The following is a 13339-nucleotide window of genomic DNA, read 5'->3' as shown; positions in this document are numbered from 1 at the left end:
GGAAATATATTAATATTAGAAATATGAGTGTCAAAGTTAGATTTAAAAAAAAAAAATTCTATACTTTGAATTACATGATTTTTTACCATATTTTATGTTATTAAAGACCATTTGTGTTGGCTTGATGAAAAAAAATGTAGGTATATAGGAAACATAGATAATTCTGTAATATTTCCGTGCACTGCCATTAAGATTATACTAACCCAAAATAGCCGATCGATAGCACGAAATATTAGTGAAATTAAGTGAAATTAGTAAGTTTACAATGTCATTTATGCATGTCCTAACATAAATTTGATGCCTCTTAAATACTTCCATAATCCTAGCCTATTCTCATAGGGTTGTCTAGGAATACGGAACTTCCGTAATCCTAGAACCGGAGGCTAGGATTACGGTACCGTAGTCGTAGCCACTGCCGTTGTTTTACATGACATCAGAACTGCCAAGGGAATATGGTTGATGACATATCAGCTAGACTAGGGAGTAGTCATAATACAATAGAGTTGGATAGATTAGACATAAATATTCAATTAAGTCGTTTAACACAAACCAGGTTCAGCATTTCAGTGGTTTTGAGTTAAATTGTAATTTCAGCAGATTTCATATATCCCGGCACAACCAGTTTCCAACCACGTAACAAGTTTTGTGTCCAGTTTTGTTCACATGCAAGTCCATCTCTTTGGTTTATTGCCTCACATTTTTTATCAGCATAAGTAAGTATACCATTTTAACTTTCAAGTTTCTTACTGAATCCCAGGCATGATCTCTAATTTTGAAAGTCGTCAGTAAGAAGTAAGGAAATTCGGTATCAAGTCAACCCATCCCCTAGTCAACTCGTCCCCCAGTCAACTCGTCCCCGATTTGGTCATTTCGTCCCCCAAAATTGGTCATGATAAAATTTGGTCAACTCGTCCCCATTTTAGTCAACTCTTCCCCCTTTTGGTCAATTCGTCCCCTTTTGGTAATTTTGTCCCCCTTAATATTTTAGGCATTTTTGCTTTTTTTATGATATCTTTGACTTTGAAAACTGGTATTTAAAATCATTGTGAGTTTTGAAGGAGTTATATTGGAAATTGTTAACTATAAGTAATTAGGTTTGTTAAAATGATAAAAGAAATATAATGAAAATATAAGACAATTAACTGAAATGAAATAAAAAAATTAATACAATGCCCTTAGTTATAAAAATATAATTTAATAGAAAATCTAATTAACTTTTTAAAAACCGTAGTAAGAAAAGAGAGAGCAAAAAATCCTTATCCCTGGTCATAATAAAAGAAAGTTTTAATTAGAAATACAATAAAAATAAATAAACAACTAATATCTGTCACATATGTATTAATAAAGGTAACCAACATGCTTAATATTCATTTTTGTCATTAAAATAAAAAAAAAAATAATCAAAAGTCGGTAGACAGGAGTTTCTAAAAAAAAGTAGAATGAACATATAACTCTATACCTACATAGGAAAGGTGTTAAAGGTTATTAATCACATTTAAAGTCGTTGTTTTTTTTTGACTGATTGAAAGGTGTTAATGGTATTTAATTGCATAAGAAGTTGTTGACTGACCGAATGAAATGTGTCAAAATTTCCGTTAATAGTTGATTGGAGTGAGGAAATTATTTGTTATAAAAAAGTTTTAAAAAAAGTTCGATCTTATTCAAGAGTTTGAAAATAAGCAGCATCAAATACAGACATTTAAACAGCAATCATGTTGTCCAACATAGCAGACTTACAAAAACAAAGAAGAAAAAAAACCAAAAAAAACCCCCATAAAATCCTCCTTGTTAAATCGATCATTTTTAAAGCAAAAAGTTCTTGAAACAAACAAAACCTTATGTATATTGTTAGCATTAAATATACTTATTTTAAAGAAGAAACAACATAGTTTATCATATTTTGATTTTTTTTCCAAAAATACGTTTAAAAGAGGGGGGGGGGCGAAAAAGGGGGACGAAATGACCAGTTTGAAATCGCCGAGGGGGACAAAATGACCAAATCGGGGATGAGTTGACTGGGGGACGAGTTGACTTGGGGACAAGTTGACTGTAAATCGGAAATTCTATCTATCTGTCTTCGTATACTGCTTAACTTCCCTTTCGGGAAGGTGCGCAGTCAGTTCAAGAGAAATATTTTTACAAAAGTATTGAGAGTGAGATGTCAAAGTGAAAAAGGTAGACTGAAAAAAAGTTAAAAGTGTTAGATATATAGACAAGAGTTGTAAAATCAGGTTAAAAACGCACTTTGCTACAACTAATTGCATGTATGTCGGCATACAGCCAGCTTGAAAGATTCAAGCGTAGACAGGAGAACAACTTCAGATGGGAGGTTGTTCCATAAGACCAGAGTACTTGAAAAAAAGGAAAATTTGTAGTAATTGGAAACTGTATGGATTTGTCTATAGGCCAGGGTGTGTGACGAGTCAGTCTCCTTGGTCTCTCAAAATATACTGGGACAGGAATAGCTACTAGTGACTGAAATACTGTTGAAAAATGGCGTTAAACCCAAAACAAACAAACAAACAAAATGTGAATGAACAATTTTGTAAAACATTATTAATTTTGCATCAGTTCGTCTATTCTCCAAAGATCTTAAATCGAGAGAATTTTGCATACCTGAGACACTGTCATATGTGGAATGGTTGTTGTATATCCATCTGATTGCTCTTCTTTGTACCATTTCTATCTTATTGATATTAAGTTTAGTGCAGGGTGACCAGACTGTGGATGAGTATTCTACCTGTGGCCCTGACAAGAGTTTTATATACCTTCTTGTTTTTAGTTTAGATGTTACGTTTTATGAAACCAAGTATTCTGTTTGCTGTTGTGCAGATTTTATTAGTATGAATGTTAAAGGAGAGGTCACTTGTTTAGTCTACCCCATGGTATTTAGCAATTGTTACGGTTTCAATACATGCAATATATAATCATGTTGTATTTTATGTTTGTTTCGTGGGGGTATTTACTTGGATTGAAGTGCATTTCCCATTTACTTTCCCATTTCTGTAGGGTGTCAAGATCTTGCTGTAACTTATTGCAATCAGTTGTATTATTGATAGTAAGATAGACAGCTGTGTCATCAGCAAAAGATCGGACCAATTTTACAACCTAAGTTTGACCATGTATGGTATTTTAGCGCTAACAAAAACAAACAGCACTTAACTTTTACTGTAGTTTTATTTCACCATGGCAAACATAGAACAGTCATAAATCAAGTCTAGTAACAAACATCAAAACCAACATGTCATATCAATATACTGTAGGTCCACTTGTCTGAATTGGCAGCTAGATTACAGGGGTAGGGTAAAGTAAATGCCAGGCAATAGTTAGTGCATTATCTAAAGAACTATAGCATGTGCACATGGAGCCTCCGTGGGCGAGTGGTTAAGGTCGCTGACTTCAAACCTTCAAAATGACTTTGATGAACTGCATGAACTTCGGAAAACCATAGAAAGTCAACATATGACCCATTTCTTCCATGTTGCTTTTCCCTGCCTGTGTTAGTTTCAAGCCTGTTGCTATTAATCTTACTTGTGCCAAAAATTATATTCATTTTGTGATGTTGTGTATCATCCTTTCTGTGTTTGTATTAACTGTAGATTTCTGTATTTCTGCTTTGCCTACTACTCAGTTACTTATGTTTTCGTAATACAATCGTGCTATGTGCTTGTGTTACACTTACTGTAATATTTTATTAAAGCTTTCTGTTACTTATTTCTCCTCTTTTAAGTGACACCCTATATAGGCAAATGTCATAGTTTTAAATGTTTAAATATTTTATTTGTATAATGTGCTAATTGCTATTTTACTTGCATATTTCTTTTCTTAACATTAATCTCCACATTATAATTGCAGCTTTTTATACAACTGTTTTAATATATACTATATGTATTCTGTAGTCGGTTCAAAAGCTCTCATGAGCGTATGTTGTACTTGTTTGCTATCTTGCCGGCTTTAAATAAACCTTACCTTACCTTACTCTACCCTACCCCTACCCCGACCCCACCCGACCCCACCCCACCCCACCCCACCCCACCCCTCATCAATGTGGGTTCGAGCCTCACTCGGGGCATTGAATTCTTCATGTGAGGAAGCCATCCAGCTGGCTTATGGAAGGTGGGTGGTTCTACCAAGGTGCCCGCTCATGGTGAAATAATGCACAGAGGGGCACCTAGGGTCTTCCTCCGCCATCAAAGCTGGAAAGTCGCCATATGACCTATAATTGTATCGGTGCGACGTTAAACCCAACAAAATAAAAATAAAAATATCATGTGCACAATAACTTGAAGAACCTAGGTGTCAAATCAACAGCTGTCAAGGATGACAATATATTACATTACTGCTAAGCTTTTGACACTCCGAATATTTCAAAAAGCAAAGAAAATGAAGAAAACTGGTTCAAGGACGGGCATCAGAATTGCATTGTCAAAAGAATTTTGTATATTATGCTTCACAATTTTGGTAGGAAACATGCAGTTAGGGAATATACATTTAGTGCAAAAGATATATAAATAATGGATGTTGGTTTAAGTAAGAACAGGTAGTAGCCAAGGAAACATGCAGGTTTTTTGATGATAAGAAAAACTCCTGTGAAAACATGGCACTGCTACATAAAAGGAATTTATATCACTTTCCAAGTATCAAAACGGAGGTAGACTGGGTTTCTAATTTGTTCTGTTGCTGCTGTAAACAATGAAACAATCGCAACTGATAAAGGCTGGTAAAAAAATTTTATCATGCAAAGTCCTAGGTGGTGGTCGGAAATAGGTTGTTTGGGGATAAGCAGTTTGTAAATTTATAGACTGAAAAATCTTTAAATTTATGGATTGTCCATATGTTTACAGAATATCTGTCTAGACCTGCAGTTATGTAGATTCATACTGTTGTCAAAGCGACAGAAACCTGCGCTTTTGCTTATATGCAGTACAATTTGTAAATTGTTTGATTCAAATAATTACAAAGTTTATCAAAACATAATAAGCAGTTCTTGATTTAAGGTATTTGTATTGGCATTTGGACTACAAAATCAAACAGACTGTGGTCTACATTGATATTCACCTTGCAACCAGCAGCATGTGTATTATTGAAAGATAATTATGTCATGCAGAGAGTTTTTGTTTCTAACACCCTGTAAGGGTCTTGGATTTATTTCCTAAAAAGCAATCAACAGCACTGGAAACACACATTTAATTAGCGGGCCGGTGTATAACATTTCATAGAGTCTGATTACACCAAACAGGAAGTGACTACTCAGTGTTGCATGTAAAGTAGTCCAAAATGTAGTTCCATGATGTTGATGAAATCTGGTATAATGAATCATATGAGGATGTGGCAGTTATATTTTTGGTATTGCATTGAGAAAATGTTAATAGTTTTTAGCTCGACTATTCGAAGAATAGTCTAGCTATTCTACTCACCCTGGCGTCGGCGTCGGCGTCGGCGTCACACCTTGGTTAAGTTTTTGCATGCAAGTACATACAGTCATCAATGAAAGGCATATAGCTTTGAAACTTATTTCTTCTTTTTCTAGGTCAATTACCAACCTCTCTGGGTCAAGTCCCATAACTCTGACATGTATTTTGAGCAAATTATGCCCCCTTTTGGACTTAGAAAATTTTGGTTAAAGTTTTACATGCAAGTTACTATCTCCAAAACTAATGCAGATATTGATTTGAAACTTCACATGTGTCTTCGGGGTTATAAAACTAGTTGATAGCAGCAAGTCCCATAACTCTGACTTTCATTTTGGCCAAATTATGCCCCCTTTTGGACTTAGAAAATTCTGGTTAAAGTTTTGCGTGCAAGTACATACAACTATTTCTAAAAGGCATATAGATTTGAAACTTATTTTTTCTTTTTCTACATCAATTACCAACCTCACTGGGTCAAGTCCCATAACTCTGACATGTTTTTTGAGCAAATTATGCCCTCTTTTAGACTTAGAAAATTTTGGTTAAAGTTTTACATGCAAGTTATTATCTCCAAAACTAATACAGATATTGATTTGAAACTTCACATGTGTCTTCGGGGTTATAAAACTAGTTGATAGGATCAAGTCCCATAACTCTGACCTTCATTTTGGCCAAATTATGCCCCCTTTTGGACTTAGCAAATTCTGGTTAAAGTTTTGCGTGCAAGTACATACAGCTATTACTAAAATGCATATAGATTTGAAACTTATTTTTTCTTTTTCTAGATCAATTACTAACCTCACTGGATCAAGTCCCATAACTCTGGCATGTATTTTGGGCAAATTATGCCCCCTTTTGGACTTTGAAAATTCTGGTTAAAGTTTTACATGCAAGTTTCTATCTCCAAAACTAATGCAGATATTGAATTGAAACTTCTCATGTGCCTTCGGGGTTATAAAACTAGTTGATAGCAGCAAGTCCCATAACTGATATGCATTTTGGTCAAATTATTCCCACTTTTGAACTTAAAACTCTTTTGATATTTAACTTTTTTGGGTAATATTTTCCTGCTTCTGGGTCAATATTTCGAATAGTCGAGCTTGGCTGTCTTACGGACAGCTCTTGTTAGCTCACCTGTCACAAAGTGACAAGGTGAGCTATTGTGACCTCTTGGTGTCCGTTGTCCATCGTCAGTTGTGCGTCGTCCGTCAACAATTTCTAAAAAAATCTTCTTCTTGAAAACCACTGGGCAGAATTACACCTAACTTCACAGGAATGATCCTTGGGTGGCCCCCTTTTAAAATTATTCAAAGAATTGAATTCCATGCAGAACTCAGGTTGCCATGGCAACCGAAAGGAAAAACTTTAAAAATCTTCTTCTCAAAAACCAGATGCCCTAGAGCTTAGATATTTCGTGTGAAGCATTGCCTAGTGGACCTCTACCAAGTTTGTTCAAATCATGACCCCAGGGGTCACTTGATTTTACATAGGAAAATCTTAAAAAATCTTCTCAAAATCCAGAAGCCCTAGAGCTTAGAGATTTGACATGTAGCATTGCCTAGTGGACCTCTACTAAAGTTGTTCAAATCATGACCCCGGGGTCAAAATTGACCCGGCCCCAGGGGTCACTTGATTTTACATAGGAAAATCTTCAAACATTTTTAGCCCATCATCATGAGATGGTGGGCTATTCATAACTTTACCATGACATCACTGTTCATTAGGGGTTCTAACTGACCAATCAGAGAGCTGCATTTTCAAGTACCTGCTAGTTTCCACTTGGGTATATCGAAGTACATTTACAATGAACATATAGTGAGTTTAGAAGTAAATATCACACTATTTTAGAAATCAAATTTAGATTTTTCACTGCACATGCCCCTGATGATGCTACAAAAAACAAAACTTTGAAGTTTCATTGAAATATTATATGGATTTAATACCTTTATTTTAGTTTAAAATTTGAGATTTTACACAGGGAGTCTATGATAAAGTCCGAGTAAAATGTAATCAATACCCAAGTGAAAATAGTATTATTCCACAATGTTTTAGACCTGTTAAAATTATGAATTCAAATCACCCTGCGTCTGTCAGTCCGTCCGTCCGTCCTTCTGTCCGTTAACAATTTCTCGTTATCGCATCTGCTTAGAAACTACCAGGGGGATTTTGACCAAACTTTGTCAGAATGATTTATTGGTATCCTAGTTGTGTCCCCCTGAAAATCAGACTGGTTCAACAATTTTTTAGTGAGTTATGGCCCTTTGTTTATTTCTATAATTTACATAGATTTATATAGGGAAAAACTTCTTGTCCAAAACCACAGAGCCTAGGGCTTTGATATTTGGTATGTAGCATCATCTAGTGGTCCTCTACCAAGATGATTCAAATTATTTCCCTGGGGTCTATTATGGCCCCGCCCTGGGGGTTACTTGGTTTATATAGACTTATATAGGGAAAAACTTCGAAAAACGTCTTGTTCAAAACCACAGGGCCTAGGGCTTTGATATTTTGTATATGACATCATTTAGTGGTCTTCTACTAAGATTGTTCAAATTATCCCCCTAGAGTCAAATATGGCCCCGCCCCCAGGGTCACATGGTTTACATAGACTTATATAGGGAAAAACTTTGAAAATCTTCTTGTTTAAACCACAAAGCCTAGGGCTTTGGCATTTGTATTGTAGCATCATCTAGTGGTTCTCTACCACGTTTGTTCAAATTATCAACCTAGGGTCAAATATGGCCCCGCCCTGGGGGTGACATGGTTCATATAGACTTATATAGGGAAAAGCTTTTAAAATCTTCTTGTCAGTAACCTACAACATACAAATTTGTATCGTTTTGAGTGGCAAGATGAACCTTGACATGAGTTGACCTTGATTTTGACCTAGTGACCTACTTTCACATTTCTGTAGCTACAGCCTTCAAATTTGGACCAGGTGCATAGTTTTGTGCGCTGAAAAGAACTTTGACCTTGACATTGACCTAGTGACCTACTTTCACATTTTTGAAGGTACAGGCTTCAAATTTGGACCACATGCATAGTTTCATGTTCCGAAATGAAATTTGACCTTGATTTTGACCTAGTGACCTACTTCCACATTTCTCAAGCTACAGCCTTCATATTTGGACCACCTGCATAGTTTTGTGTACCGAAATGAACTTTGACCTTTACATTGACCTAGTAACCTACTTTCACATTTTTGAAGGTACAGGCTTCAAATTTGGACCACATGCATAGTTCTGTGTTCCGAAATAAAATTTGACCTTGATTTTGACCTAGAGACCTACTTTCACATTTCTCGAGCTACAGCCTTCAAATTTGGACCACTTGCATAGTTTTGTATACCGAAATGAACTTTGACCTTAAGATTGACCTAGTGACCTACTTTCACATTTCTGTAGCTACAGGCTTCAAACTTAGACCACATGCATAGGATTGTGTACTGAAATAAACTTTGACCTTGACATTGACCTAGTGACCTACTTCCACAGTTTTCAAGCTACAGCCTTCAAATTTGGACCACTTGCATAGTTTTGACCTTAAGATTGACCTAGTGACCTACTTTCAAATTTCTCAAACTACAGCCTTCAAACTTGATGCACATGCATAGTTTTGTGTACAAAGAACTTTGTCCTTGAAATTAATCTAGTGACCTACTTTCACATTTTTCAAGCTACAGCTTTCGTGTTGTGTACAGAAATGAAATTTGACCTTGAGCTAGTCAGTAAGTCTTGAAATTTGGAACACTCAAAAATGGCACATTGGTGGGCGCCAAGATCACTCTGTGATCTCTTGTCTAAAAATAAACCAGAAGGCCTAGAGCTTAGATATTTGACATGTAGCATTGCCTAGTGGACCTTTACAAAATTTGTTCAACTCTTGACCCACGGGGTCAAAATTGACCCCGCCCCAGGGGTCACTTGATTTTACATATAGGAAAATCTTCAAACATTTTCTAAAAATAAACCAGAAGGCCTAGAGCTTAGATATTTCACAAGTAGCATTGCCTAGTGGACCTCTACAAAATTTGTTCAAATTATGACCCCCCAGGGTCAAAATTGACCCCGCTCTAGGGTTCACTTGATTTTACATAGGAAAATCTTCAAAAATTTTCTAAAAATAAACCAGAAGGCCTAGATCTTAGATATTTGACATGTAGCCTAGTAGACTTCTACAAAATTTGTTCAAATCATGACCCCTGGGGTCAAATTGACCCCGCCCCATGGGGTTACTTGATTGTAGATAGAAAAATCTTCAAAATTGTCTTTAAAAAAACCAGAAGGCCTAGAGCCTAAATATTTGACATGTAGCATTGCATAGTGGACATCTACAAAATTAGTTCAATGTTCAAATCTTGACCCCCTAGGGTCAAATTGACCCAGCCCCAGGGGTTACTTGAACAACAAAGGGAAATCTTCATAAATTCGCTAAAAATAAACCAGAAGGCCTAGATCTTAGATATTTGATATGTGACATTGCCTAGTAAACTTCTACCAACTTTGTTCAAATCATGACCCCCGGGGTAAAATCGGCCCCGCCCCAGGGGTTACTTGATTGTACATCGGAAAATCTTCCAAAAAATTTCTAAAAATCATCAGTTTGACATTTGAAACATGTAGCTCATATTACTCAGGTGAGCAATCCAGGGTCATCATGACCCTCTTGTTAATATTAGTGTTGTATTTTCTTAACAAGATATCATATCTAGTTGAAATGTGAAAGAAAAAAACCTATTAAATATTTTCACATGACGGAATATTAAAAGTATGAATACCTGTCTATGCTATGAAGCTATTCATTGAAATTTCCATTTAAAATTCTATTTTAGCCAAAAAGTGTAACAAGATAATACATCATTTACCAGATCCAGACCCCTTACTTAAAAAGTTTTCATCATATTTAACGTTATTTTTCTTGTCCAGTCCTTATTCACTATAGCATGTCCCTAGCATGATGAAAGCCGCTAGTTAAAAGGCCAGGGTCTTATTTAGGGGTCAGTGTAAATGTTCTGTTGTCGTAGTGCCATTACTCAAAGGACTTTCAGTTCTGTGCCAAAACCTAGCATGGAGGATGGGCACATTTCTAGTCTCAAATTGTCTAATTTGAGATAAGACAAATGAGCCGTGCCATAAGAAAACCAGCATAGTTGGTTTGCGACCAGCATGGATCCAGACCAGCCTGCGCATCTGCGCAGTCTGGTCAAGATCCATGCTGTTTGCTAACAGTTTCTCTAATTACAGTAGGCTTTAAAAGCAAACAGCATGGATCCTGACCAGACTGCGCGGATGCGCAGGCTGGTCTGGATCCATGCTGGTCGCAAAGCCACTATGTTGGTTTTCTCATGGCACGGCTCAAATGAATTCATGAAACCTAGAGTACAACAAGAATAGTATCGTAGCTTATTTGCTTTGTCAGCTGTTTATAAAGAAAGGTTTACTAATTCCTTATATCAAGAAGCACTTTATTCCACATTTTCTCATATTCTAGAGTTGTGTCATATCTAGAACTGTAGAAACTGATATAAATGCTTTATTTTCAGGTGTTAAAGATGACCTTATCACGTGTCTGGACTGTCGTGTCTACAAACTGGCTACGTGAACAAATAAGTACAAATGTCCAGAAACAAGCATCACGGAAACTTAGAATTCTAGATACATCATTTGTAATGGATAGGACTGCTGATACTTACAATGAGGGTTACAAATTGTAAGATTTAACTCATGTTTAAAAAGGTTTAAAAAGGAAGTGAGCATAGTTACATGTGTATTTCATAAACACAACCATGTGTCTAGGATGAAAGTGGGTTATAGCGGGTTATCCATTTAGTATTTGTAACCACAGTACTACGGATCAAAATAATTACTCCTTTACTAACTGTTCTTTTTTACATAATTAATAAGCATATGTTCTGTATATTGTACCTTTAAAGTTTGAAAAACGTCGAAAGTCTCCAAATGTCCAAACCTGTGTCAGTGTGATCCAGCACAAAATAGAAGTACCTGTACATGAATTTATGTTCCCATGAAATAAACATGATTTCATACCCAGGAAATAAAACAATTGCACAATATACATGTATACGCTTTTTTAAGTTTTTTAGCATAAGATAATCTTGTTAATACATTTGCTTTATATTCAGAGGCCATATCCCGCAGTCAGTTCACTTCAACATATTCAAATGTACACCAGAGAAACCAGGTATTAAAGTTGGTTTTCCAGATGAAAATTGTTTCACTGATTATGTTCAGTCCCTTGGAGTTTGGCCGGAAACGCATGTAGTTGCATATGATAGATATGGTCCACTATCAGCATACAGAACATGGTGGCAATTCAGGGTAAGATATTTTGTTTGTTTTTTGTTTCAGTGACATACAGAGGCCAGTTAACTTTATCTGGATCTTTTACCAGTTTTCACATTTACTTAGCAAGTTATTGGCTACTTACTTACATGAATCAGGGGTGTATGTCAATGAACTAAGACATACTGCAGTCAGTTATCAGGGAGAACATAGTTACGTTTCATATAGGATTCGAAACTATGACCTCCTAATCAGAAGAGTTGTATCCTTTCAGTGGAGCCGTATTTGAGGCACGTGTCTTCTTTTTTAGCCCAGTTATACATGTGAGCTATTGATCTTGTCTTTTTATTGACGTCAGGATCAACTTCAGAGTAGATTGGCCAAGTTTTTGTTTGTATGTTGGTACCTCAGTAAGCACTTATGGGAATGAATTGAAAGTTTGTACACTTATTCTCTGTGATAAACTGACATAAAGTGCTAAGGTTCTGTAACTCTGATTCCCTTTTAACAAAGATAGGTCCCTGTTTTGACGTAGCAATTTTTTGTGAAGTTTTTGTATTTAAGCTGGTACCTCATGAATAATCACCAGTGGAGGACGATTAAAACAACACACTCTTGTTCACATTGATTATTAGATTTGCAGTGCATACATTTTATAACTCTACTTAACAAAGTGTTTGGGGTGAGCTATTGTGGTCACTCACCATCTGGTGTCATCCGGTTATTTTAGATATAGTTCTTTACTGTGGCACATGGACAGAAAAAGCATTAAAACATGATGGCAGAGAAATTTGTTGTTATGAAAATTATACACAAATTGGGATACCTGATGTCACTATTAAATGCTTGCGATTTTTTAGCTCACCTGAGCACGAAGTGCTCAAAGGTGAGCTTTAGTGATCGCCCTGTGTCCTTCGTCCGTCGGTGTCCGTCGTCGTCCGTCGTCAACAGTTTGACTGTTAACACCCTAAAGGCCACAATTTTGGCCCAAACTTAATGAAACTTGGTCAGACCCTCAATAAAATCTTGGATGAGATCGATGTTGGGTCATCTGGGGTCAAAAACTAGGTCACCAGATCAAATCAAAGGAAAAGCTTGTTAACACTCTGGAGGTCACAATTTTGGCCCAATCTTAATGAAACTTGGTCAGAATGTTACCCTCAATAAAATATTGGACGAGTTTGATATTGGGTCATCTGGATTCAAAAACTAGGTCACCAGGTCAAATCAAAGGAAAAGCTTGTTAACACTCTAGAGGTCACATTTTTGACCCAATCTTAATGAAACTTGGTCAGAGTGTTACCTTCAACAAAATCTTGGACGAGTTCGATATTGGGTCATCTGGGATCAAAAACCAGGTCACCAGGTCAAATCAAAGGAAAAGCTTGTTAACACTCTGGAGGTCACATTTTTGGCCCAATCCTAATGAAACTTGGTCAGAATGTTACCTTCAATAAAATCTTGGATGAGTTCGATATTGGGTCATCTGGGGTCAAAAACCAGGTCACCAGGTCAGATCAAAGGAAAAGCTTGTTAACACTCTAGAGGTCACAATTTGGGCCCAATCTTAATGAAACTTGGTCAGAATGTTACCCTCAATAAAGTCTTGGACGAATTTGATATTAG

General features: G+C 36.3%; 1 protein-coding gene across 3 annotated transcripts in view; it reads left to right on the top strand.

The window, feature by feature from the left end:
- Positions 1-13339, top strand: part of LOC123533066 (thiosulfate sulfurtransferase-like) — a 30328-nt gene that overhangs the window by 624 nt on the left and 16365 nt on the right. The window contains exons 1-3 of one of the 3 annotated variants that reach the window (XR_006682811.2): positions 4472-4720; positions 10954-11120; positions 11554-11749. Coding sequence is in view for 2 of the 3 variants with exons in the window: in XM_045314695.2 (XP_045170630.2) it covers positions 10963-11120; positions 11554-11749 (354 nt within the window). In the remaining variant the exon portion in view is untranslated. Of the gene's footprint in view, positions 1-4471; positions 4721-10953; positions 11121-11553; positions 11750-13339 lie in introns of those variants that run through there. The other 2 variants (XM_045314687.2, XM_045314695.2) reach the window with 2 other exon arrangements.

Source organism: Mercenaria mercenaria, chromosome 1, assembly GCF_021730395.1.
Source record: "Mercenaria mercenaria strain notata chromosome 1, MADL_Memer_1, whole genome shotgun sequence".
Taxonomy (NCBI): domain Eukaryota; kingdom Metazoa; phylum Mollusca; class Bivalvia; order Venerida; family Veneridae; genus Mercenaria; species Mercenaria mercenaria.
The sequence above is the reverse complement of the archived record's forward strand: the minus strand, read 5'-3'. Positions and strand labels throughout refer to the sequence as shown.